This window comes from Euleptes europaea, chromosome 18 (assembly GCF_029931775.1).
Source record: "Euleptes europaea isolate rEulEur1 chromosome 18, rEulEur1.hap1, whole genome shotgun sequence".
NCBI classification, from domain to species: domain Eukaryota; kingdom Metazoa; phylum Chordata; class Lepidosauria; order Squamata; family Sphaerodactylidae; genus Euleptes; species Euleptes europaea.
This window is the reverse complement of record NC_079329.1, coordinates 3,015,007-3,040,804: the sequence shown is the minus strand read 5'-3', so window position 1 is coordinate 3,040,804 and position 25,798 is coordinate 3,015,007. Positions and strand designations below refer to the sequence as shown.

General features: G+C 46.4%; 6 protein-coding genes and 5 non-coding genes across 11 annotated transcripts; 5 read left to right on the top strand and 6 right to left on the bottom strand.

The window, feature by feature from the left end:
• Positions 1-1,190: 1,190 nt before the first annotated feature.
• Positions 1,191-1,577, top strand: LOC130489469 (histone H2B 1/2/3/4/6-like). Its single transcript, XM_056863197.1, has one exon. The coding sequence runs from the start codon at positions 1,197-1,199 to the stop codon at positions 1,575-1,577; it is 381 nt and encodes a 126-aa protein (XP_056719175.1). The 5' UTR covers positions 1,191-1,196.
• Positions 1,578-4,868: 3,291 nt separating this feature from the next.
• On the top strand, positions 4,869-5,180 carry LOC130490171 (histone H4). Its single transcript, XM_056863984.1, has one exon. It carries the CDS (start codon positions 4,869-4,871, stop codon positions 5,178-5,180), a length of 312 nt encoding a protein of 103 aa, XP_056719962.1.
• A 645-nt stretch (positions 5,181-5,825) lies between these two features.
• On the top strand, positions 5,826-5,897 carry TRNAA-UGC (transfer RNA alanine (anticodon UGC)). Its single transcript has one exon. It is a non-coding gene; the product is annotated as a tRNA-Ala (tRNA).
• Positions 5,898-7,242: 1,345 nt separating this feature from the next.
• LOC130490173 (histone H2B 1/2/3/4/6-like) lies at positions 7,243-7,632 on the top strand. The gene has a single exon (XM_056863987.1). The coding sequence runs from the start codon at positions 7,252-7,254 to the stop codon at positions 7,630-7,632; it is 381 nt and encodes a 126-aa protein (XP_056719965.1). The 5' UTR covers positions 7,243-7,251.
• Positions 7,633-8,361: 729 nt separating this feature from the next.
• Positions 8,362-8,775, bottom strand: LOC130490166 (histone H3). The gene has a single exon (XM_056863980.1). It carries the CDS (start codon positions 8,773-8,775, stop codon positions 8,365-8,367), a length of 411 nt encoding a protein of 136 aa, XP_056719958.1. The 3' UTR covers positions 8,362-8,364.
• Positions 8,776-10,310: 1,535 nt separating this feature from the next.
• Positions 10,311-10,382, bottom strand: TRNAD-GUC (transfer RNA aspartic acid (anticodon GUC)). The gene has a single exon. It is a non-coding gene; the product is annotated as a tRNA-Asp (tRNA).
• A 2,434-nt stretch (positions 10,383-12,816) lies between these two features.
• LOC130490164 (histone H1-like) lies at positions 12,817-13,398 on the top strand. Its single transcript, XM_056863978.1, has one exon. It carries the CDS (start codon positions 12,817-12,819, stop codon positions 13,396-13,398), a length of 582 nt encoding a protein of 193 aa, XP_056719956.1.
• Positions 13,399-14,128: 730 nt separating this feature from the next.
• Positions 14,129-14,210, bottom strand: TRNAS-GCU (transfer RNA serine (anticodon GCU)). Its single transcript has one exon. It is a non-coding gene; the product is annotated as a tRNA-Ser (tRNA).
• A 554-nt stretch (positions 14,211-14,764) lies between these two features.
• Positions 14,765-14,837, bottom strand: TRNAF-GAA (transfer RNA phenylalanine (anticodon GAA)). The gene has a single exon. It is a non-coding gene; the product is annotated as a tRNA-Phe (tRNA).
• A 1,024-nt stretch (positions 14,838-15,861) lies between these two features.
• On the bottom strand, positions 15,862-15,933 carry TRNAQ-UUG (transfer RNA glutamine (anticodon UUG)). The gene has a single exon. It is a non-coding gene; the product is annotated as a tRNA-Gln (tRNA).
• A 3,623-nt stretch (positions 15,934-19,556) lies between these two features.
• On the bottom strand, positions 19,557-21,747 carry PDZD11 (PDZ domain containing 11). The gene is made up of 6 exons (XM_056863979.1): positions 21,649-21,747; positions 21,333-21,416; positions 21,117-21,173; positions 20,579-20,677; positions 19,942-20,002; positions 19,557-19,644 (listed from the first exon to the last, which is right to left on the bottom strand). Exons 1-6 carry the CDS (start codon positions 21,745-21,747, stop codon positions 19,610-19,612), a joined length of 435 nt encoding a protein of 144 aa, XP_056719957.1. The 3' UTR covers positions 19,557-19,609.
• Between the last annotated feature and the right edge of the window lie 4,051 nt (positions 21,748-25,798).

Below are 25,798 nucleotides of genomic sequence, written 5' to 3'. Positions count from 1 at the left end.
GCGTCTGCTTGGCATGTAGAAGGTCCCAGGTTCAATCCCTCGCATCTCTAATTAAAGGGACCAGGCAAGTAGCTGCCGGTCTGAGTAGACAATACTGACTTTGATGGACCAAGGGTTTGATTCCGTGTAAGGCAGCTTCATGTATTCATAACTGTTTGAAGGCCATATGATCAATGAACCAGCCACGCCTCATTTTTGCTAGTCTTTAAGGTACTACTTGAGTCCTGTTTTGTTTTGATGTTACAGACGCAAAGAGGATTTTTTTGGCTGACAAGTCACAGCTGATTTATGGCAACCCAGTAGGGTTTTCAAGGCAAGGAACGGTCAGAGGTAGCGTGCTGCTACTCAATTTTCCTAGGTGGTCTTTCTTCCAAGTACTAACCAGCCCGACCCCACTTAGTTTCTGAGATCTGAAGGTCTGGGCTAGCCTGAACCATATAGGCCAGGGCAAAGGGGGATTAGCCCTCTGGAATTAGCCCTCTGGAATTACCCTCTTTCCTAGGCACCGCTTTGCCAATGTGTCTGCACCATGCAGACTTTTCTCCCCTCTTCCCGCAAAAAGCAGAAAATTTTGTCTGTCTAACCGATGGAGAGGAGATTGCAGAAGGGCTAAAGCCTCAAAACAGTACTCCTCAAAAACAGCGACCCTGTTCATTTTACAGCCCGACCCCATGCATATTTGTGTACAAATAATCCTGTTGATTCACTCCAGACCCGATCTAATCAGCGATTTCCAAGGGAAGCTCAATAATGCAAACTTCAGATGCCTCCGCCAGACCCGCGTGTGAGAACTCCTGGCAGAGCTGCAAGATTCGTCCCGCTGTGATTACACACGAGCACCCGCATCTATGAACACGCAGCAGCTCACCAAGGCAGAGAAGACCCTATTTCTTTCACTATTTCTCGTTCCTGCCCTTACCGGCACTTCTGATTGGACGGTGATGGGACCTGGACCAATGAGAACGAAGCCTCATTTTAACCAATAAGAAGTCGGCTTCCCTGGCAGCGCCTAGGCCAGCGAACCTTTCCAGCCTTTCATTTGCATACGGACTCCGCGCGCTCTCGTTGCCGGCCAATAGCGGCTCGAGAAATTGAACCTCGGCGGCCCGCCGGCTCCTATAAATACGAGCGCTCGCAAAGGCGCTTCAGATCGCTGCATCGGTATTGTGGAGAGAGGAGCGTTTGAGGTTTCCATCATGCCCGAGCCAGCCAAGTCTGCCCCGGCCCCTAAGAAGGGATCCAAGAAGGCGATCACCAAGACCCAGAAGAAAGGGGACAAGAAGCGCAAGAAGAGCCGCAAGGAGAGCTACTCCATCTACGTCTACAAGGTGCTGAAGCAGGTGCACCCGGACACCGGCATCTCCTCCAAGGCCATGAGCATCATGAACTCCTTCGTCAACGACATCTTTGAGCGTATCGCTGCTGAGGCTTCCCGCCTGGCCCACTACAACAAGCGCTCCACCATCACCTCCCGCGAGATCCAGACCGCCGTGCGCCTCCTGCTGCCGGGCGAGCTGGCCAAGCATGCTGTCTCTGAAGGCACCAAGGCTGTCACCAAGTACACCAGCTCCAAGTAAATTGGTGGAAGTCACCCTTTTGAAACCCAAAGGCTCTTTTAAGAGCCACCTACTGCTTCTGTTGGAGATCTGAGTCACTTTGTTGAATAACAATAGCAATGCAGCATGATTAGTAATACAAAATTTAATGTTAATGGGAATTCGAAGGGAATTTATTAGTCTGACAAGCAAATACAGTAAAAAATATGAAAATGGGAACAATTATATAGTTTGCATATAGCCCAAACAACTTTTTTACTGTTTGTATTAGCCTGTGGTTAGAGCGTAACACTAAGGGTTTTAATTGTGAAGAGCTGTGCTGGTGTATGACTGTAATAAACATTTAGGTTGAATGGGAACAATTAAAATAATCATGGTACACCTCAACCACAATACAGGTAAACATATTCGATACATTAACACTCCTTAACCAATACTAAATATAAAACCACCCCAAGGATTTAAAATCTGCACCACTTTAATTTAAAAATTTAATTTGAGGTTATAGACCTGGGCACAAAACCTAGCAACCCTTTGTATTGTTTGGTTTTTATCTGACAGGAGATATTCTATTTTGATTGTTTTAGTTCTCCCTGGGAATCTTTCCAACAATGACCCAACAGTTTCACTGTGGATTTTATTGTATAAAGCACACTCCAGCAATATGTGCTCTGTTGATTCAGTCTCTCTTTGTGGTCAAGCACTAGTTTCTCTTCATAGGGTGTTTTCTCATATTTCTCCAGTACAGCAGAGGGTAGGGTATGGCTGCTGGCTAGCGTAAATGCCCTTATGGCTTTGTTAGATTCCAGAAAATACAGGTAGGCTACTGGGACATGTTAATGGGAATTGCAAACTGCCCTGTCTGGCATAGTGCATAGGATGTCAGATTGCCAGCCAAAGTACAAACCACAACCCAAGCAACATACTCTTCATTATCACCAATAAAAATGACACAAACTGGGCAAAATTTGGACTGCTCCAGAATGTTTCCTCAGGCTGAATGCTACAGCATGTCATCTGCTAGTACAAATAGTCAAAAGTAATTTTTAGCAGAATTGGGGAGCAGTAAGGAACTGTGTATGTAGTCCATGGTAGAATGCTGGAACCTGATTATAGCTTTCTTAGAATCATAGAGTTGGAAGGGACCACTAGGGTCATCTAGTCCTACCCCCTGCACAACGCAGGAAACTCACAACTACCTCCCCCACACACACCCGGAGACCCCTACTCCATGCCCAGAAGATGGCCAAAGTGCCCTCCCCCTCATGATCTGCCTACAGTCATAGAATCAGCATTGCTGACAGATGGCCATCTAGCCTCTGCTTGAAAACCTCCAGGGAAGGAGAGCTCACCACCTCCTGAGGAAGCCTGTTCCACTGAGGAACCACTCTGACTGTTCTTCCTAATGTCAAGACGGAAACTCTTTTGATTTAATTTCCACCCTTTAGTTCTTGTCCAACCTCCTGGAGCAACAGAAAACAACTCGGCACCATCCTCTCTATGACAGCCCTTCGAGTACTTGAAGCTGGTTCTCATCTCCGCTCTCAGTCTTCTCTTCTTCAGGCTAAGCATACCCAGCTCCTGCAACCTTTCCTCATAGGACATGGTCTCCAGACCCCTCACCATCTTGGTTGCCCTCCTCTGGACACGTTCTTTTTTTGACTGTGCTCCACTGTCCACACTTTTCCTCTGAGGCAAACAAGTTTCACAGCCAATGAATGTTTTATGTTTCTGTTAGACGGAAAAGAAACTTAGTAAAGGGCAGAGCAGTTCTGGTAGCAGGGGAACTGCATGAATTTATGGGCAATTTATTCCATCCAGAGGTTCCTTTCTAATATGATAGGTGCTGGGATTGAGACCTGCCCCAATTTAGTGTTTCACTCTGCTAAAGGGGGTATATTCATTCATAGCACATAAATTCTTTCCTTCTACCAGAACCGAATCCATATTCTCTCTCCCCCCCAAATGTATTTTGCTGTAATCTAAACTATAAAACATTTGTTCAGAAACCAAGCATTGCATGAAGCATAACCAATTTGTTGCCAGAGGAGATGTGATGGCCACAGGCTTTAAAGGGGGGTTAGACAGATTCAGGGAGGGAGGGGTCTATCAGTGACTAAAGTGAACCTCCACATTCAGAGGCAGTCAACCTCTGAATCCCAGTGCCAGGAGGCACCATCAGAGGAAAGCTTCGGTCTCTATGCCCTGCTGTTGGACCTCTAGAGGAACTGGTTTCCTACTGTGTGAGGCGGGATGCTGGACTAGATGGACCCTCACCGGTCTGATCCAGCAGGGCTCTTCTGATGTTCTGACATTCAGAGAGACTGCTGAATTACAACTAATAATGAAGCTCAAGACTAAGCATTCTCCAGGACTTAATAGAGATCTGAGATTGCTGTCTCATTACCAATGCTGATTTTTCCATGCCTACTACCCCTCTGCATATCACACCTAATCCGATCAAGCCTGCTTATGTCATTTAGCTGCTCTGAGCCCGACCTTCGGGTTGGGGAGAGCGGGGTAGAAATGTAATAAATAATAATTTACTTGCTTTTTACATTGCCATTGTGTGTCTAATTCACTTGTCTCTACATAAGGATAGATGGACTCACATTCTACCTGTATATGAAGTGAGCTGTGGCTCATGAAAGTTCCTACCCTGCCAGAAATTTTGTTAGTCTTTAAGGTGCTACTGGACTCTTGCTCTTTTCTACTGACATTCTTATTGTTCGGGTTGTGACCCATCTAGAGGGGAAGGCCTGTGGCATAAAACACAACTTGGGCTAGTCTTTCTGTAGCAAATGAAGGGCCTTGTGTTATCCTGAAATCTGCCACCTTTCTTATATTTGTGCCACAATCTTGATAGTCGTTTAACTATGGTTAAATCTGTGCCGTTTCTATTAAGGAGTAGTCGTTTTAATTTGACGTTTCCAGAAAGCTCAATCCCAGGGCTACTAAGCCGTCTTTAGCGCTCAAATTGAACGCCGACCCACCGGCGCGCAGCCTTTGAAAATAGATAAATCGAATTCATTGTTTTTGTAACTGGGACGGCTGTTGACAGAATTGTGTGTCTCAAATACGTCGATTGGCCAGTTTTGTTGTTTCTTGATGTTCATTGGTCGGGGCTGTCCGTAGGAGGGGCATTCCTCAGACTACAGAGAAACGTTAGTAAGTCAGAAAAGGCGGGAAAGCGCTGCTTTGCAAGTTTTCACTCAGGTCCGCCACCGCTCTATAAAAACTGAACGCGCTCAGTTTTTCACTTCATTTCTTTACCGGTGTCTTGTAAGTCGTTGGTAAAGTAGACCAGAGAGCATGTCTGGGCGCGGCAAAGGAGGCAAAGGCTTGGGAAAGGGAGGCGCCAAGAGGCACCGCAAGGTCCTCCGGGACAACATCCAGGGCATCACCAAGCCCGCCATCCGCCGCCTCGCCCGCCGCGGGGGAGTGAAGCGCATCTCGGGCTTGATCTACGAGGAGACTCGCGGGGTGCTGAAGGTCTTCCTGGAGAACGTGATCCGCGACGCCGTCACCTACACCGAGCACGCCAAGAGGAAGACGGTCACCGCCATGGACGTGGTCTACGCCCTCAAGCGCCAGGGACGCACCCTCTACGGCTTCGGGGGCTAAAGGAAAAGCAACCCCGCATCTAATTCCTACAACAAAGGTCCTTTTAAGGGCCACCCACATAGCCCATATGAGAGCTGTTATTTCTGTTTCTTGTAGCTTGCAAAAGTATTTATGTCTAACGTTGGGAGATTTGACGCCAAAAATCTCTTTAAAATCTTGGTCTCTAAGGTGCTCTGACTCGAATCTAGCTCGTGTATGGTTGCCAACCTCCAGGTACTAGTTGGAGATCTGCTATTACAACTGATCTCCAGCGGACAGATCAATTCCCCTACAGCAAATGGCCGCTTTGGCCATTGGACTCTATGGCATTGAAGTCCCTCCCCAAACCTTGCCTCCTCAGGCTCCGCCCCAAAAACCTCCCGGCAGTGGCAAAGAGGGACCTGGCAACCCTACTTGTAGGGCAGACCAAAAGGGCTACCCTCCGAAACTCCCTGGGAAGAAAGATTTTTGCACTGATTTTTACAAATCGGTAGCTCCTTCGGATCTATTTAGTTGAACAGGTATTGTTTACTAAATCGAGAACTGAATAAAATGGTCTTGGCTGCGAATGTCTTAACCAAACGGTTTTATTTGTAATACAAAATCACTTTGCGTCTTGTGTTGCGGTGTATGCAACAACATGGAATGAGGAACTGCGGTCCGGGTGGGGATGTAGCTCAGTGGTAGAGCGCATGCTTTGCATGTATGAGGCCCCGGGTTCGATCCCCGGCATCTCCAGTAATTTTCCTATTTTTTTTTGTAAAGAACTGTATATCCGGTATCAATACCTAAATCCGTTTTTCACCCACCAGCCTTACATAAAATACTGATAGTTTCTACACGCCCATTATAATTTGGGAACAAGGACACACTGGGCCTCCCTTTCCCTTATAGTGCATTAGAAGAACATGGGATAGATTGATGAAATTTAGGCTAAAATATCCATGCATGTTCACTTGAAAGTAAACTACCGATGAGCACATAAACATTTCCTGCAAAGCAACCATGCTTGGACAGAACTGAGCTACTAATCTGTTTCTCAATGTGGAAAAAGGGGAGGGGAAATAATGAAACAAACATTTTCTCCCAGGGAACTTCGGGGGAAAGAGGGAGGGGGTTGGGGCAAAAATAAGAGTGCTCTGTGTGTGAGAGTGTTACTTTCCCCGCTTCTCGCCCTCTCCCGCCTTGAGAAACAGACGCAGAGACAAATAAGGGCTTTTGTTCACTCCTTCTGAAAAGAGATTTTATATGCGGAGAAATGGACGAACACTGGAGACTGATCACTCAGGGTTGCCAACCCTGGGTTGGGAAATTCCTGGATACTGTTAGGGGTGGAGCCTGGAGAAGGGTGGGACCTCAGCGTTGTTGCAAGAGATCCTTGCAGCCCCTTAAAGCTGGTAGGTGTATAGGTACAGTAGATTTGTAGACGAGAGAGGCTGTAGCTCCATTGCACAAATAAATTTCCGCTGTAATGTACTCCAGGGTCCAGCTACCTAATAGGTTTCTGACTCCAACTAGGTGTAATAATTTTTGTGGAAAAATGCAGCCAGGCATTTCAGTTGCTCTATTGGAGCAACATGCCCCACCCTACCCCCGGCCGCTTATCATCCGACTTCATAGTGTTCTCTGAAATTCGAAAACTAGACCATCGCTTAATAAGATTTGCTCGTATATGTAGGCCTGCAGTCTTAATTGGCACTAATTAAAGAATCACGCTATTGCTTCTTATTTTCGAAACAATCAAAACAAATGCCTATTATTTTAGCCCGTGGACTCAAGTTGACGGTTTTAATTGGTCAATGAAGAAACTGTTCCTCGATGTCCAATAAGATTCTGAGTAGCCAATCTAATGTAACTCCTAAACCAATGAGAAGGACGTTTCCTTCTGACCAATAGGAATGCAGTATTTGAATGCCACTTGTTTGCATATTCCTGTTGGTAATGACGCCTCTTCTCTAAACAGCCAATAGGCAAGCAGGAGGTAGAAGAGTCTTCTTGCGGAGAGCTCCTATAAATAGCAGTCGACGACGCTCGCTCCTTATTGTTGTGTTAGTCCTCGGTTCGTTATTGAGTCTAGGTTCAGTTGTTCATTATGCCTGAGCCAGCCAAGTCTGCTCCGGTTCCCAAAAAGGGCTCCAAGAAGGCCATCACCAAGACCCAAAAGAAGGGGGACAAGAAGCGCAAGAAGAGCCGCAAGGAGAGCTACTCCATCTACGTGTACAAGGTGCTGAAGCAGGTGCACCCGGACACCGGCATCTCCTCCAAGGCCATGAGCATCATGAACTCCTTCGTCAACGACATCTTCGAGCGCATCGCCGGCGAGGCCTCCCGCCTGGCCCACTACAACAAGCGCTCCACCATCACCTCCCGCGAGATCCAGACCGCCGTGCGCCTCCTGCTGCCGGGCGAGCTGGCCAAGCACGCCGTCTCCGAGGGCACCAAGGCCGTCACCAAGTACACTAGCTCCAAATAATGGGAGAAAGCCCTCATTTCAAAACCCAAAGGCTCTTTTAAGAGCCACCTACTTTTGTCTTTAAAGAGCCGTTTCACGCTTGAATCAAACTGGTGCAGTGAAGTAGAATTTAGGGTCTATAGACTCAGTGTCGTTCCCTTAAATTCCCTGATTTTATAAAACCCCAAACCTAGTGGTTATTACCTTTTAATAAAACCAATGTTTCAGTTTTGTGATAGCAGGGAGGATCACTGACACCTGGAAACAATTTTTAAACATATTACTGCCTTAATATGGGAGAAAATATTCTTTCAATAATTGGCTTTAAGTAGATTTTTTTTTCAGTTCAAAGTCTTTCAGTGGCAAAAAAATTGTTAAGGGTTGGGTAGGTGATCTGCAGCAGGGTTGGCCTCTTGCTCCTAAATCTGCAAATAAATTCTTTTTAAGAGCTGTAGTTTCCTTCTAAAAGTCCATTGTTGACCCACTACCACCACCAATGTTATCTACCAGCTGGGAGTGTTCCACATTGATTGAATCATTTGCTAGGGCTTTTTCGTCAGTGCGTGTTACCCTAACCTACCTCACTGGGTTGTTGGGAGCATAAAGGGCAGGATATAAAAAGTAAATACACAAGTGAACGCAAGGGACATGAATTTCCAGCTACTTTTAAGGTATGTGTAGTGGCTCTTAAAAGAGCCTTTGGTATTCTGAAGATGGGGGGAGGGTTCGCAGTAATGGGTCTCCAGCAGCCTCTTAAGCCCTCTCCCCGCGGATGCGTCGGGCCAGCTGGATGTCCTTGGGCATGATGGTGACGCGCTTGGCGTGGATGGCGCACAGGTTGGTGTCCTCGAAGAGCCCCACCAGGTAGGCCTCGCTGGCCTCCTGCAGCGCCATGACGGCCGAGCTCTGGAAGCGCAGGTCGGTCTTGAAGTCCTGCGCGATCTCGCGCACCAGGCGCTGGAAGGGCAGCTTGCGGATCAGCAGCTCCGTCGACTTCTGGTAGCGCCGGATCTCGCGCAGCGCCACCGTGCCCGGCCGGTAGCGGTGAGGCTTCTTCACGCCCCCCGTGGCCGGCGCGCTCTTCCGGGCAGCCTTGGTGGCCAGCTGCTTTCGAGGCGCCTTCCCGCCGGTGGACTTGCGAGCGGTCTGCTTGGTTCGGGCCATAGCTCAGCGGTAAGAAAAGCAAGACGCTCACTCCACAAACTGCAAACAACAGCGGTTAACCAACGCCCGCCGAAGTGGTATTTATAGTCTTTTCACCCCGGTTTTCATTGGCTGCAAGCAACAACCAATCAATTGCCAAATTTAAATTTTCCGCCCTGAGCGGTGATTGGACAGGATTGTCCACATCCAGTTAGTCCACACTCAGCTTCTCCCACGAATTGCAAGCTCTGCCCGGATACGCTTCCTCCTGCATCAGTTGCCTCAGTCAGGAACATGCTCTAGGGCTAGTGCTCCCGGTCTTAACCATATTCATTACCGCTTTTGAACGACACAAATGTTCCCTCTCTCTACAGCGTATGCAGTACATGAAGATATCACATACATACGGTGTGGGGGGGAGAGATTTCAGGGCATTACTGACCCCTGGGGTTAGAAGAGGCTAGGTGGCCATCTGTCAGCATGCTGATTCTCTGACCGTAGGCAGATCATGAGAGGGAGGGCATCTTGGGCATCTTCTGGGCATGGAGTGGGGTTGGACTAGATGACCTTGGTGGTGCCTTCTAACTCTGATTCTATGACATCACATCGCGACGTTTACAAGGCTATGTTTACGGGGTGGTTTGCCATTGCCTTCCCCAGTCGTCTACACTTTACCCCCAGCAAGCTGGGTACTCATTTTACTTACGTATTTATTTTATCTGATTTTCCTGCTATTCGTTTCTCAATTTAAATCTTTAGTTATCTTTCTTGATATATGACCGCAACAAATAAATTACAGTGGAATTTAAAGCTTTCATTCTTGAATGGAGGAGAGGGTTTTTAAATGTCCCGCGCTGTGCCTTGATTGGTCGGTAGCCATACTACCGCTTTTTCATCCAATCCATGCAAAGCAACTATTTTTCTTTGGAATAGTAGGGTATCCTGGCCGAGCGGTCTAAGGTGCTGGATTAAAGCTCCAGTCTCTTCGGGGAAGTAGATTCGAATCCCACCGCTGCCATTCTTTTGTTATATTACCGCCACAGTGAAAAGGGCTCTTTATAAGTATTCTGACCATCCAAAATAATGTTGGGGGGCGGATAACATGTCTCAGTGCATGATATAGAAGCTCGCAACGGAGTGCGGGAATTAAGCTGCAGGCTACCTCAGATGACATCGCTAAACGCCGAACAAGTTTCGAATTGTATCAAAGAGGAAAACAATTGGCAGTTCCCTTTCAAAAATATAAAACCGGGGTGTAATCAGTAGCTCGATATACTAATGATGAAATGACTGATGCCAAAAATCTTCTGACAGACGACAGGAAAGGACAGATATAGCAAATAAACTTAAAAAGAATTTTGTGAGGTGGAAAACCTGGGAAGCGAGTCGGTGGACTAAAATCCGTGTATGCTTTATGGCTAGCACCTTGTAGGATTGTTTAAAAAACGAAATGTCTTTTAAAAAATGAAAAGTGACTGCCCTTATAAAAATGAAAAGCGAACTGCTTCGTTTTTAGGCTCAAGATGGAAAAAAGGACGTTTCCAAAAATATGCATTCTCCCCGTCGGGGAATCGAACCCCGGTCTCCCGCGTGACAGGCGGGGATACTTACCACTATACTAACGAGGAAATCGGTGGAAAAAGCTTTGTCTTAAGCCTATTTGATAACATGGTAGTTCTGCTAGGTCATTCCTTGTGTCTTCTTAACGTAACCCCTTTCCTTGGAGCTGAAACGGAACCTCCCCCCCACACACACACAAATCAGGACTTCCCTCCCCTTTCCCACTTGGCTGTGAAATTGCAACAGTAGCGATTTTGGCCAATCCAAGCATGGGCTTGTCTGCAGGTCCCCTGTGCCCTTGCAGGAAGGAAGAATTTAAAAGAAAAACCGAAGAGAAGCATAACTTTAATACCGCAGACAATTGGATTAGTGTTTTTCTTCAGAAATAGTGACTCTGCTCCATTCTGTCTCTGCAGGCTCTTGCCCACCTGTACAGTGCCGGATTTAGATGAAGAGAGACCCTAGGCCAGAGGTTCCCAAACTGTGCTCCACGGAGCACTTGGTGCTCCCCGAAACATCTCCTTGTGCTCCATGAAGAGATTGGAAAGAAAAATACTACTGTCATTTGGTTTAGTATATAAGTTCTAGATGAAAATTAGTGCTCCGTGACAAATTTCTCTCCTGAAAAATTTCTCTCCATGACTCAAAAAATTTGGGAACTGCTGGCCCCTCCCAACCCCCCCCTCACTGCTAGAGGAACATAAGAACATAAGAAAGGCCATGTTGGATAAGACCAAGGTCCATCAAGTCCAGAAGTCTTTCAGTGGCCAACCATCTTCCAGGTAGATGGAAGATTCTTTGATAAACGACCCAATGCAGCATAAACAGAAATTCCAGTTCTTCCATTTTCTGCAAAAGACTGTTAGCTTGAAGCATGGTATCACCCTTCTCATGAACATCAGAGTACAAATGAATTAGGGCCTCAGTTATAGCACTGTAACTTTCCAAATTAGAAAGGCCTATGACAGTGTCAAAAATATTATACACCCTGGCTGGAGACTGCCTAGATTTTAAGGCCTTGGCTTCACCCTGCCAAGCCTATAGGTAAATCCGGCCCTGGCCCACCATCTCTACATAAACATGAGATGTGCAGTTTCCCCTGTTTCTTCTTTTCTCCCCCTACCCTCAGCTAGGTGGTGTTCCAAATTCAAGGTGTGAATCGTCCACTTGAGAACGTTTCTTTGGTTGCATTATAACACTGTGGCTATTCGCACTGTGCCATGACAATAAATGACCCTTTGTGTTCATGGCTCCTTCTCCCATTCACACTTCCCTCTTTTTCTAAGGTGCTCGAGAGGGTTTTTCCTTTTTACTGTTTTTTGAGTGCTGTGGTTTTTGATGTCCGATTGATGACCATTTACTTTTTAGCACTTATTTATTTATCTGAGGTAGGAAGCGGAAGGACATTGTGTGTAAAGCATAATTTCAGGATGGGTAAATGAAAAACAACTGGACATTGTACAAGGTCTCATGTAGAACAAACAAGGAGTGTTTTTGGACTCTCTGACTTTTGCTTTCTACAGAACTGTCTCAGTTGCTAAGAATGGTGATAAGAAAATGTAGTTTCAACTAGTATACAAGGTTATAGATAATTCTCAATTCTCTGTCCAAAAGTGTAGAACGTTGGTCAAAGGCCTCATTGGAATAGTAAAAAAACACAGCCATGAGGTGGAGATTAACATTGTAATTTTTCCTTGGCTGCATATTATGGGATAGCAATTGCTTGTGCACTTGTGCGGGAGTGATCTAATAAAGTAGATGTTATGAATAGCCAATTAAAGTTCTATGTGCATCATATTACTCATGAATGACTGTTCCTTGGTAAACACCTCTAAATATAATTCACAGTGGGTAGCCGTGTTAGTCTGTTTGCAGTAATCAAAAAGGGCAAGAGTCCAGTAGCACCTTAAAGACTAACAAAAATATTTTCTGGTAGGGTATTAGCTTTTGTGAGCCACAGCTCACGAAAGCTCATACCCTACCAGAAAATATTTTTGTTAGACTTTAAGGTGCTACTGGACTCTTGCCCTTTTTGACTACCTCTAAATATATAAGTGGGGGGGGGGGGATCAGCCAAAGAAGTGTTGCCTTCTGCCTTTAGCTCATACTGCAGATGTCTATTTGTGACCACAAATAAACTTTTTCCTGTTTTGCCACTGGTGTCACTCATTGGAGTCACTCTGCATATATGATAGAACTGTTATCTCCTTGATGAAATCATTATCCCCCACCCCCAAGACCCTCAAGCCAAAGGGGGCACATGTTGTGCCCCTGAATTCTGTCCCATAGTGGGCCCAGTAAGCAAAAAAAGTTTTGGATTAATTGACTCTTGTGGAAATTAAGAAACCTTAAAATTGATCCGACCAAGAAGACCTCTCGGGTTCTTGGAGAGCTGCAAGAAACGCACCAATCAGAGCGCAGCTCCTGCTCTATAAAAAGCAGCCGGTAGAGATGTGGGCGTTCAGTTGTTCCACTGGTGAGCGGTCAAGAGGAGGTGCGGAGATGGCTGAAGAGGCGCCTGTCGCTGTTTCTGCGGCCGGCGAGAAGGCGCCGGCAAAGAAGGCGAAGAAAGCGGCGGCTAAGCCGAGGAAGCCGGCGGGGGGCCCGAGCGTGACGGAGCTGCTGACCCAGGCGGTGACGGCCTCCAAGGAGCGCAGCGGCGTCTCGCTGGCCGCTCTGAAGAAGTCGCTGGCGGCCGCCGGCTACGACGTGGAGAGGAACAACAGCCGCATCAAGCTGGGCCTCAAGAGCCTGGTGACCAAAGGCACGCTGCTGCAGACCAAAGGCACGGGAGCCTCGGGCTCCTTCAAGCTCAACAAGAAGCAGGCCGAGGCCAAGGACAAGGCGGCGGCGGCGGCGGCCAAGAAGAAGCAGGCTCCCGCCGGGGCGGCCAAGAGCAGCAAGAAGCTCCCCGTCAAGAAGCCGACCAGCGCCGTCAAGAAAGTGGCCGCGGTCAAGGGGATTCCGAAGGTTAAAGTGACCAAGCCTAAGAAGGCGGCCAAGAGCCCGGCCAAAGTTGGCAAACCTCAAGCGAAAGCCAGGCCGAAGGCTGCCAAAGGGAAGCGTCTCCCCAAGAAGAAGTGAATGGTCTGGATTTCACACCCCAAAAGGCTCTTTTCAGAGCCACCTAAAGTTTCCCGAAAGGGCTGGTCTTAAAATTTAAAAATTCCTATCTCTATCTCCCCCCTTTAATTTCCGTCTATTCTCTAATGTGATAATATATTGGAATCAGTTTCGCCCAGATTGTCTTCAGATCAGATGCTAACACTAGTAGTTTTAACTTTCAGGAGCAGGGATGCATCCGTTAGAACGGTCGTAAACCGTTTTCTGGTAAATTAAGTGAAGTACATTTGAAACCGATATTGCTTAGTGCTTGGTTATTTGGCTCAATAGTCGAAAGAATAAATTTTAGGTTCGACTTTTACTAAAGGAAGAGCTTTTCTATTTAAGGTTGTGCATAAAACGTTTGAGACTTCTAGGAGCGGTAATTAGCATTCGTGGAATGTTTCAGAAGGATATATTTAAAGTTGTTAAATTATAGCTAAGGCAGCATTTCCTCTTAAATCGACGTTCATTGAAACCAATTCTTGGTATAGCCACATAGACGTAAGACAGATCTCTGCCCTGAAGTGCTTACAGTATAAATTTAGGCACATGAGAAACATGCGGCGCAGATGAATGGTGGGGGACGCTTTCATTATCTTTCCTTGCTTGTATTTATTTATTTCTCACACTTACATACTTGTACTGACACTTGGTTGCTTTTTAAAAAACTAATTTTATCTCATCTTTTGTAAAAAAAACCGACCTTATCCGACGAGGATGGGATTCGAACCCACGCGTGCAGAGCACAATGGATTAGCAGTCCATCGCCTTAACCACTCGGCCACCTCGTCATATGGATTAAAGAAAAAAAACTTCTCTCTCTTTTGCTGCTTCCTAGCATTACCTGCCCGTTAAAGATTTATTTTAATCTATATTTTTATTTATGTTGCAAAGCAAGAGATCAAGGGGGTGGAGAAGACAAGCTATTAGCCGCTGCGGCCCCTCTGCGGCCCCTCTCCCGCCGGTGCGAGCAGTTGCTTTTAAAGGGCTCCGGATAGAAGTCGGGGTAGCTTATTTTATTCTTAGCAATCAGATGCAAAAACAAACCAGCAGCTGCGCCGCTTATAAAAATCCATGTCTTTTTTCCTATTTCAGGTTCTTAATTTTGTCTTAATGCCTGGGGAAAACGTCATGACCTGAGATAGAAATACTTGGTCTATCCCTTCCTACGCTCATTCCCGTATTCAGGCTTTCGTTTTCAGGAAGCGCGTGAATCCTGTCGGAAACATTTTTCGGCCCAGACAAAAACTGATGCAGCCCCTTTTTGTTGAGTGAGATAAAACAAGTTATTGGCTTTAGGAACTGTTGCCCAGGTTAGGACGAAACGGGTGTTAAAAGCTTATTCTGCCGAAACCCGGGATCGAACCAGGGACCTTTAGATCTTCAGTCTAACGCTCTCCCAACTGAGCTATTTCGGCCGCTTGTTGCATTTCTTTTGGTATTTCTTACTTGCTTTCAAGGTGGCAATGTTTTCCCTCCCAATACTTTTTTCTAGAAGTACTGTTTGTGTTGCAACCGGAAAAAAATAACATTGTGACACAGAAAGAAACCCCAGAAAAGTTCAACTGCAGTAAGCAGGACTCGAATCCGAGCCTCCCGCATAATAAGCAAAAAACTATCCCACTAAACCGCCACCAGCACAACACTACAGCAAAGTTCGTCTCCGCTTTTTATAAACCACCTTTCCTGCAGTCCAATTGCGGGTTGTACTTTTCCCTCTCTGATTTATGTTTCTTTCTAGCCCTCTGAGCGCTGCTTGATTCCATTCCGTGGCTTTGCCCTCTACTTTCGGAGAGAGCAAACGCCGCTTTCTGGAACCAGAGGCCCACGATCCATACCTGCCTTAAGATTACATACATTTAAAAAAAAAAAATTAAAGCCATGCAAAACCTTCTAGTTAATCAAGCCCAATCAAAGCAAGCTTCGCTAGCTTAAAAAAAAAAGGCGACTCCGATTGGTAAAAGGTTTCCCAGCCACCCACCCCGGCTTTTGCTTCATTTAAATGCAAATCGGTCCCAGCAGGGTTCCTTGGGGTCGCCCCTGGAAGGAGACTCGGCTCTTCCGGGGTCTAATAGAGGGGTCTTGCCAAGTTGGGCCAGGAAAGTTTATGCACGAATGCAACTGGGTGGTCTTTGCTCCCCAGATCCAGCCCCCAGAGACGCTGCGATGGACATCCTGACCCCTGGAGACCCTTAGCACGCTGGAGAAGGCATTCTGCACACGCTCAGAGGCTCACATCGACACTCCCTACCCAAGCGTGTGCACCTCTTGCCTGCACAGACTCCCCCCCCCCCCATCCCAATTTCAGGCGCTTGCACCAAATGCCTTTTCCCTGGCTTCTAGATGGAAACGTGTCGAAGCGCTGTGATGCTGTTGGGGGCATCACAACTTGGAAACTTGAGCCCGATGAGGGGTGGGGGCTGTCCCACTCCCCCCAAAAAGAGGTTCCACCGAGATTTGAACTCGGATCGCTGGATTCAAAGTCCAGAGTGCTAACCATTACACCATGGAACCAATCATTTTAATCCTTGCTTGTCATCTCTCTTTGTTCCAAAGTTATGACACAGGGAAGTATTTTTGATGACACCTTTCCCTTCCTTCCTGCTTACACCAGGAATCTGGCAACACAGAGGAGGAAGAAGGGAACAATCAGCATAGTTGGGACGTTGTAGGAACTTGAAAAACAGCTGGTTTGTTTGATTTTCACCAGGGGACACCCCCCTCCCCAGCATGGAGCAGGTGGGGAAAGTAGCATGCCTGGAAAGAAGAATTTGGGAGGGCTTTGGCCAGCCTCTTTTTGGCGCACAGACACCCCCACCCCTCACCGCTTCCTTCTCCAGTAGCTCATCAGAATTGGGAGTGGGGAATGGAAGGTGCCCCTCCATTGAGAGCCAGTGTGGCGTAGTGGTTCAGAGTGGTGGTTTGGAGAGGTGGGGGTCTAATCTGGAGAACTGGGTTTGATTCCCCACTCCTCCACATGAGTGGCGGAAGCTAATCTGGTGACCTGGATTTGTTTCCCCATTCCTACACATGAAGCCAGCTGGGTGACCTTGGGCTAGTCACAGCTCTCTCAGCCCCACCTACCTCACAGGGTGTCTGTTGTGGGGAGGGGAAGGTGATTGTAAGCCGATTTGATTCTCCCTTAAGTGGCAGAGAAAGTCAGCATATAAAAACTAGCTCTTCTTTTTCATTGCATTGGCACCCCTGGAGAAACATTTGAAAATGTGATTCCCCCCGCCCCCAGATTTTGTGTGTATTTATTTGAAAACGTGGATAAGGTTGCATAAGGCATTCCAAATTTATAACTCGCATCTTGTATATATCTAATACCATTTCAGTTCTGCCACCAGGAACAGACAGGGAGAATCTCTTCCTCCATGGGCAAGTCTTTGTCCGTGGAGAGGCATGTCCTCTCTGGCTCTATTGATTAGATGACTCAAAGGGGCTCCCTCACAAGCAATACTCAATGGTGATAAGCAACCTGTAGTTTCTTTTAAGCCTCTGGGATACTTCTTCTGAATATGCAAGCTCTGTTAATAGGGTACCCTCACTCACATAGCCCAGACTATCTCGACAGATCTTGGAAGCTAAGCAGGGTCAGTACTTGGATGGGAGACCACCAAGGAAGTCCAAGGTCAGTACATAGAGGCAGGCAATGGCTGGGGACAAGGAGGTTCATCCTTGAGGAACTAGGGAGGACCAGCCATAATGTATTTGGCACCTGGAGTTCTTATCTTGGATGCAACAAGTCACAGCTCTGCTGAATCATTCCTGCGTTCATTATTTTCTGCTTTAACATCACTCTAATGATTCAGCTAGGCCTGAAATGAGGCCTGAATCAGAGAACCAGTGTTTAGAAGAACAGAAACAAGAATTTAAGGGATTTGATTTCTTGACAGTTCTGTTTAAAAGATGGAGGTCAAAGGAGGAGCTGTGGCTCAGTAGTAGAGCCTCTGCCTGGCATGCAGAAAGTCCCGAGTTCAATCCTCGGCATCTCCAGTTAAAAGGAATCAGGTCGTAAGTAATGCAAAAGACCTGTACCTGAGACCCTAAAGCCACTGCTGGTCAGAGTAGATAACATTGACCTTGATGGACCAAGGGTCTGATTCTGTACAAGGCAGCTTCAAGTGTCCACCTGGTTAAGAAAGTATTGCCTCCGAGCCACCGCAGCTGAGAACAAGACAGGCTCCCAGAGGAACAGCCATCAAGTACCTTAGGACCAAATCCAGAAAGGAACAGGAGCAGAAGCCCAGTTGAGTCTGCCTTTCTGCAGGCAGCCCCGCCTTCTCTTCTAGTCTTACTTCAATGATCAACGCCCAGTGGTAGTAGCCAAGGCGGAGCAGCTGGTTCCTCCAGATTGGTTTCTAGGGAGGGCAGGAATGTGCTTCCCTGCCTCACTTCCAACCAAGACTGATACTTGAACTATTTAACCAAAGCAAGAGTGACTTCTTCTCTGGAAAGGAAGTAGAACAGAGGAAGAAATCGTACCAGGCTCTGCAGGAAAAGGGGGATTTTGCACCAAGCTTCAGAACAACGATCTGACTGACTGCATTGCTGTGGCCTTGTGTCCCCACCCCCTGCGCTCACCCAATACTATGGGCACTGCTGAATCCTTAGCACCCCCGAGCCACAATTTCCTGGCATGTTAGGATTGCTAGATTTGAGTCGAGTAGCAGCAGGAAAATAGGAAGACCCAACAAGAGATGGATTGACTCAATAAAGGAAGCCACAGCCTTCAATTTGCAAGACCTGAGAAAGGCTGTTGAAGATAGGACATTTTGGAGGACATGGGGGGTTACCGCACTTTGTATTCCCAGCGATGTATTAAGAGTTTGAAAATGTTGTAAAAAACATCGCTTTAAAAGGGTTTTTGGATACCACGGCTTATAAATGGTTGGAAGACGTCTTCACAGCTAAAGGGGCGAAACAAAGTGCGAACAGTATTTTTTATAACATTTTCAAACTCTTAATGCATCGCTGGGAATACAAGTGCGGTAATGACTATGGATTCACATGTTCGCTGTGAGTCAGAAGCAACTTGACGGCACTACACACACACACAGCACCTTAGAGACGACAACATTTTGGGGTTATAAGATTTTGAGAGTTATAAGCTCCCTTCGAATGTGGGAGCGCTGACTCTTGAAAGCTCATGCCCTGAAAATCTTGTGGATCTCTAAGGTGCTTACTGGACTCCAATCGAGCTGTTCTACTGCAGCCCAACATGGCTGTCCTCTGAAACAGGCTAGGATTGCCAATGCAGCCACAGCTCTGCGTACATGCAGTTCCATCAAGAGGCAAAGCAGTTTCTGCAAAGGTTTTCATTAAAAAAATAATACTCATTAGACCCTTGAGTGTATGAAATCTGGATATTTATATTGAACAGGGACTGTTGAAACAGGAAGAAAAGGACAAATGAAACACCGGTAGCAAAATAAATGTGGCAGAGCCATATTTCAAACAGATGGTTCATTCCCCGCGGAAAGCACTGCTTTTATCTAAACCTTCAGGAGAAGAGAGCATGCCATTTTTCTGTAACAATGAAGACTAGAAACTTCATTTGTAAAAACAAACCAATAATGCTCCCCCAGGATTCTATGTGAGCTATTAATTCTACCACCTCAGCAATATTCGAGGACCTGAAAGATTCCTAAACTCCTAAGAAGGGTGGGGGGGCAGGGAGTCAGTTAAGTGAATTAAAAAGTGTCCCGTTCATTTCATGAAGACCTGACAAAACCGTTTGCAGTAAAGCAGGCTATGCCCAAAAAGACCCCTGCAGAGACACTCCCTGTGCTCCAGCTGGAAAAAAAGTTCTCCGTTTGCTTCTCCTGGTGTTCGTTTTCTATTCTTCCTCTTTTCGGGAGAAAGAAAGCAGCCATCCCTCAGCACTCAGGGAAACATCTGGATCTTAGCATTCTCAGGACATCCAAATCCTGTTCCTGGCTCAGGGAATGGGTTGAAGACTCGGTTTTGCCCCCTCCCCACTCCTTATGCCACTGAATCCCTTCACTCACAGCACAAAGGGTGAAATAAAAGCCTGCCTCCTCCTTGGAAAGTGATGGGCTTGAGTCCCCCCTCCCAATAAGTTCATCACTCACTCCAAGTAGGAGCCTTGCACAGAGTTAACATGAGAAAGACACAGAGAGAGATCTGGCTGGAGACTGGTGAACTTTATGTGCAGAGAAGTTTTCTAGTGAACCGTCCTCTCCTTCTGCCTCTGGTAATCTGGAAAGAAGGAGAAAACAGAGTGAATGGAAGAGCCTGCTGGAATCTGCCCAAAGATCCTTCTAATAAAATCTCCCATTCCCACAATGGCCAACCAGGTGCCTCTGATAAACCACAATCAGAGTATGATGGCAACAGGTATCCCCCCTACCCATCCCAGGAAAAGAAGATCCAACAAGAGATGGATTGACTCTATAAAGGAAGCCACAGCCCTCAATTTGCAAGAGAATAAATAAAAATACAGAATATTTTTACAATAAAGACGGAGGAATAAATGAAATAAATAAAAATACTCACTATAAGGGAAGAAACGGACTCTCATGACGATCTCCCGGGCAGTTTTCAAGATCTCCACTGCCTGCCAAAAGAAAGATCAAGGAAACGGCAATGTTCCAAACAGTTCCAAAATATTTCCTCCTTGGAACTTAGGGCAGCATTTTTCCCCAGGCAGCCTCAGGCACTGACTAGACACTGGCCTGCTAAGCTCCAGCCAGGTTACCACATTCTGTCTCTTTAAGTCCATTTCCTGGAGTCAGAGTCATGCTGGCCAGTGAACTGGCGTGTTGGTTAGAGCAATGCTTTGGACATTTGGCAGTTTGGGAAGGGGAGGAAAAGCAGGGTTTAAAGATTTTAAATAAATAAATCTCCCCACCCCCATGGACTTCCAGGCGTGGGGGCGACACTTCATAAGAACTTAAGAAAAGCCATACCCGATCAGACCCAGGCCCATCAAGTCCAGCATCTGTTCACACAGTGGCCAACCAGGGGCCTCTAGGAAGCCCACAAACAAGATGACTGCCGCAGCATTGTCCTGCCTGCGTTCCACAGCACTTAATATAATAGGCCTGCTCCTCTGATCCTGGAGAGGATAGGTATGCATCATGACTAGTATCTGTTTTTACTAGTAGCCATGGATAGCCCTCTCCTTCTTCACCTTGCTATGCTCAATATCCTGGAAGTCCACGTCATTCACAGCCAAGACCTGGTCTCCCTCCTGCAGTCCAGCTCGATGGGCATCTGAATCTGGGATCACCTGGGAACAGGGAAGAGGAGTCAAAGCAGGACCAGCACAGCAGACAGTTGTTTGTGTGTGTGTGTGTGCAATTATCCCAGGCATCTTGGGCACAGGAGTCCCAGTTATACACCTTGCCATCCTGTTAAGACCACAGCCAGATGCCCAACTCTCGTGGCACTTGAAAGAACAATCCAAGGAAAAGGTTTAGAACCAAATTGCAGGGATGATAACTAACTGGGACTGGAAGGGACAGGGATACAGTTTGCCTTTGGGAAAGAAGTTTAAACTGCATGTTCAGGACAGGCAGGGATATGTTTACATCCTTCATTTGTCTGGAGCGCTTGTGACAAGGCAGGGGACAAGCTTTAAAGGTCAATGAATGAAGCTGTTATTAATGGCTTACTATGGAAGTAACAGGACTAACCAGCGATACATCAGGGTCAAGAAATCCACATACCTTTGAGATGAAGATCCCAAGCTGAGAAGCTTTCCCTCCCCGGATGTTAAAGCCCAGCTAGAAAAAAAAAGAGAATGGGTGAAGACATGCGCATGAAGGAATAATGGATATTCAGCTGTCAAACATCTAATTAACAAAGCAGAATAGCAACATCAGCACACACAGAGTTACAAACGCTTTCCCCACTACTCCCGAGCCTCACTAGCCAAATCTTACCTGAGCCCCAGGGGGCTTCTTCAGCACTATTGTGCGGGGCAGGAACTGGGTCAGCTCGTTGTTATAATCCGAATGGTAGATTCTCTAGGGAGAAAACAACAACACAAATGCTACAGTGAATTCCATAGTGGAAATCTTAGGCTGATGGTCTTCACCCTACTACAACACGCCCTAACAAAAGTGGGTAGAAATCAGGAGTTGCCGAAAGGAAGCCTGTAAAATACCTTACCAAGTGTCAACAGAAGATCCAAGCAAGGATTCTGACCTTCCTTTCTGTCAGTATCAGATAGTCACCATAAGCAAAACAGCCACACACCTCATGAGGAGGTATCCACACAGGAGGGCTCTCATAGGGAGGGAGGAACACCACTGGGTAATCATCGTACGGAATCCGGCCTCCTCCTCCACCATCCATGCTGGAACTCAGTATATGCTCTTGAGGCACAGTTGCTCTTCCCTGGGCTAAGCTGTGGAGGCAAAACAACAAAGGAGGCTGGGGGGGGGCACCAGAACTTGAACATATCAAAAAGCCCCCCTCCCTTTGCCTGAGCTAGCGATGGCAAACTCCAGGTGGGGCCTGGCGATCTCCTGGAACTACAGCAGATCTTCAGATCAGTTTGCCATGTGGAAATGGCTGCTTTGAAGGATGAACTCTACGGTATTATCTAGGGTTGCCAACTCTAGGTTGGGAAATTCCTGGATATTTTGGAGGTGGAGCCTGAGGAAGGTGGGGTTTGGGATGGCGAGGGGAGGGGCCTCAGTCCCACAGAATGAAGCAGCTATTTTCTCCAGGGGAACTGATCTCTGTTGCCTGGCGATCAGTTGTAATATCGGAAGATGTCCAGGCCCCACCTGAAGATCGGCAAGCCTACATTATACTCTGACAAGGTCCCTCACCCCAAAGCCCGCGATTCCCAGGCTCTTTCCTCTGATCTCCAGAAATTTCCCAGTCAGGAGCTGGAAACCCTACTGGTTTTACCCCCAGAACCTCAGCCTGCCTCTTACGCTGCACCCCCCCCCCTCCCAAATGCAACCTGCTGCAGCGCCCAAAGCCAGCATAGCTTCCCTGCAAACCAGTTCTGCCTCCCCTTAGAATGCAAATCCCCTAGGAACTGGGAGACCCCTTCCCCACCAACGCCCCTGGGGGAAAAAGCCCCCCAACAGGTTTTCTTCCTGCTTACCACTGGAGGAACCAGATCCCTTCTCCTCTGGCCAGGCAGAGGAGGTTGAAGCTCAGTTTCCCCAGCACAAGCAAAGCCTCCTCCTCCTATCCAGAAAGGTCAGTTTCAGGAAACAACCAATCAAAAGGAGCGACAGCAACCCTCTTTAGGAAGTGGCAGTATCTCTTGGGGGGGGGGAGAGGTCCTTCCTGTGTGCAGTACTCATTGCTCTGATTGGCTGACCGGACGAGGCGGGGGCTGGACTTCGATGACATCCGAGGCGCTCTGTTATGGGCTCTCAAGACCGGAGCCGACCCGCGCACGCGCACTGCAGCTCTGCACCTCCACCTGCGGCTCCATTCACACAGTTTGCAAACCCCAATTAAATATATATATGAAATTGTTTCTGGAGAGAAATCCAGCTGACAAAAATAAATATAAACTTCATGATGAAAGGGAAAAAGACCTGCAAAAAGGCGTTGTTTGACAACCCTTTCGTTTCAGTACCTGAGGAAAGTTGGTCCTTATAAAGCAAATTAAATTTAAAAAAAAAAACCTCTTTCAAATAAAGCCTTATGCATTTCCCCAAAATAAATCATGCTAGGTTTTCTTTACTGCAAAACGTTTTAATGCCTTTTTTTTTGAAACTGAATGTTTAAAAACATTAAATATTTTAAAAATTGCAATTTTTAAAAGTGTTTTTGAAACCCACCCAACGGAATCGTTTCGCTGAAACACTCTGTAGCTTTTGTTTAGGATTGTGTGTCTTCATTAATTATTATTTAAAACCGATATCCCCCCCCCCATCCTAAGAAAAGTCCCCCTCATACAGTTGCCAGGGTAACACTTCCTGGTTTGAAACCTCCTTCCGTTTCACTTCCCCCCTTCCCTTTCCGCGCTTCTCGACCCGGACCACGTGACATCCAGGGGGCCCGTCCGGAAGCTCGCTTCCTCTGGCGGCCTTCGTGAGCGTGACGTAGCTCGTTGCCCGGATGAGCGCGCCGATTTGAAGGTGGCGCGACGCGTCGGCGGAGCGGCCGAAGGCGGGAGAGGAGGGGGGGCGGAAGGCGCGGGCGGAGCGGCCCCGTCGGCGGCGCTTCCGTGAGGGCGGTGAGGAGAAATGGGGGTGGCCATTGGCCAAAGCCCCCTTTTAATACGGGATGGGGCAGAATGGCCACCGGGGAGGGGGGGATTTCTCTAATTGCTCCCCCTTCTGCTTTGCATTGTGGGATTCTTGGATTTTGGCTCGCAGCACAATTTGGACTTTTAAGTACCGATTTGGGGGGGGGGAAGAGAAAGGAAAGCTTTTAATATTCTGCAAGTAGTTATTATTATGATTAATAACGAAGAAGGAAATAATTATTAAATAATAAAGTAATTATTGTTGTTGAGTTTGAGCTTCTTGAAGGGGTTTGACATTTTATTGATTGATTGGGGGGAAGACTTATGCCGTCTCTCCAGACAACCCACCCCGTCATCTGCTTGTAGTTCCTTACCTGTATTATTATTAATAACAAAGGAAGAAATACCATTTGTTGTTGTTGAGGTAGAGCTTCTTGAAGATGTTTGACATTTTATTTATAAGGGGGACGGACTTACGTTGTCTCTCCAGATAGCCTACCCCCCACCCCCGTCATCTGCTTTGTAGTTCCTTATTTTCATTATTATTTCTTTCTTCATCATTAATCGTTGTTGTTGTTGTTGGGGGAGAGCTTCTTAAAGGTGCTTGAAATTTTTATTTGTTTATGGGTGGGCGACTTGTGCTTTTCTTCAGACAACCTGCCCTGTCATCTGCTGGTAGTTCCTTGCTTTCATTATTATTAATAACAAAGAAAGAAATATTTGCTGTTGTTGAGGTAGAACTTCTTGAAGGTGCTTGATTATTTATATATTGGGGGGGGGGAGATTTATGCCATCTCTTCAGACAACCCCCCCCCCTCAACTGCTTGTAGTTCTTTACTTTCATTATGATTAATGATGAAGAAAGAAATAATTGTTGTTGTTGAGGGAGAGCTTGAAGGTGATGTGAAAGACCTCCACTTGAGGCCCTGGAGAGCCGCTGCCGGTCTGAGTAGGTAATACTGACTTGGATGGACCAAGGGTCTGATTCTGTATAAGGCAGCTTCATGTGTTAGTGTGTCCATTTATTGGGGGGAGACTTATGCTCTCCAAACAGCCCACCCTGTCATCTGCTTGTAGTTCTTTACTTTCATTATGATTAATGATGAGGAAAGAAATAATTGTTGTCGTTGAGGGAGAGCTTCTTGAAGGTGCTTGACGTTTTATTTATTTATTTATGGGTGGGCGACTTGTGCTTTTCTCCAGACGGCCTGCCCTGTCATCTGCTGGTAGTTCCTTACTTTCATTATTATTGATAGCAAAGAAAGAAATATTTGTTGTTGTTGTTGTTGTTGAGGTAGAGCTTCTTGAAGGTGCTTGATGATTTATTTATTTATTTATTGGGGGGCAGATATATGCCATCTCTTCAGACAACCTGACCCGTCATCTGCTTGTAATCCCTTACTTTCAGAAGAGAAAAAAGTAATTCCCCGATAAGCCAGTAGAATTCCCGACTAAGAGGCTCCTGATGGGTGATACGCCACACTTTTCACTCCCAAATGCCAAATTCTGTGCCATCGCAATCAAAACTCACAAAAATAGAATGGAAAAAATTACTTAACTTTGCTATATTTTTAGAAATATTAAGATGCTAAGTTAATTCTTGTGACTTGTGTTAAAATCTTACATTTTAATAGCATTAGACTTTTATCTAATTTTATAATTTATATTAATTTTGCAGTTTTATTAAGTCAGTTAATTTTATGCATAACTTTTGGCTGGTCAAACAGACCGTATCAAACTTACTTACTAAGAGAAGAAAGTAGTATTTTTTAAAAAAAATCATTTTACGCTTATTTATTTAGAACATTTTAATGCTGACGTTCTGCCCAAGCAAGCTCCCCAAGGTGACATTTATGTTACAGTCTGACTTTCTCACTGAGATTCAAAGTGCATGATACCATGTAAATCAATGGGACGGTACGTCCAAGAAGCAATGTAATATGACTAGGAATTGTAGAGCTGAGGCTGAGAGAATTATGTATTTATTATTTACACTTATATCCCTCCCTCCCCCTGCATGGCAGGTCTTAGGGCAGCTCACAAAATAAGCATATTTATTTTGTCTTGCCTGACAGGCCAACATTAGTTCACTGTATGTAAAACTTACTAGAAAGTACAGTGAAAGGTCCATTAAAAATATTATTTGGTTTTTTCAATGAGGCCTTGGTACAGGTGTCAAGGCAG

Coding starts and splice junctions, on each gene's coding strand:
- LOC130489469 (XM_056863197.1), top strand. CDS start 1,197: ATGCCCGAGCCAGCCAAGTCTGCCCCGGCCCCTAAGAAGGGATCCAAG.
- LOC130490171 (XM_056863984.1), top strand. CDS start 4,869: ATGTCTGGGCGCGGCAAAGGAGGCAAAGGCTTGGGAAAGGGAGGCGCC.
- LOC130490173 (XM_056863987.1), top strand. CDS start 7,252: ATGCCTGAGCCAGCCAAGTCTGCTCCGGTTCCCAAAAAGGGCTCCAAG.
- LOC130490166 (XM_056863980.1), bottom strand. CDS start 8,775: ATGGCCCGAACCAAGCAGACCGCTCGCAAGTCCACCGGCGGGAAGGCG.
- LOC130490164 (XM_056863978.1), top strand. CDS start 12,817: ATGGCTGAAGAGGCGCCTGTCGCTGTTTCTGCGGCCGGCGAGAAGGCG.
- PDZD11 (XM_056863979.1), bottom strand. CDS start 21,747: ATGGATGGTGGAGGAGGAGGCCGGATTCCGTACGATGATTACCCAGTG. Junction 21,417..21,648: donor TGTGGATACCTCCTCATGAG/GTGTGTGGCTGT, acceptor TTTTCTCCCTAG/AGAATCTACCATTCGGATTA. Junction 20,003..20,578: donor AGGATATTGAGCATAGCAAG/GTGAAGAAGGAG, acceptor TTCTTTTGGCAG/GCAGTGGAGATCTTGAAAAC.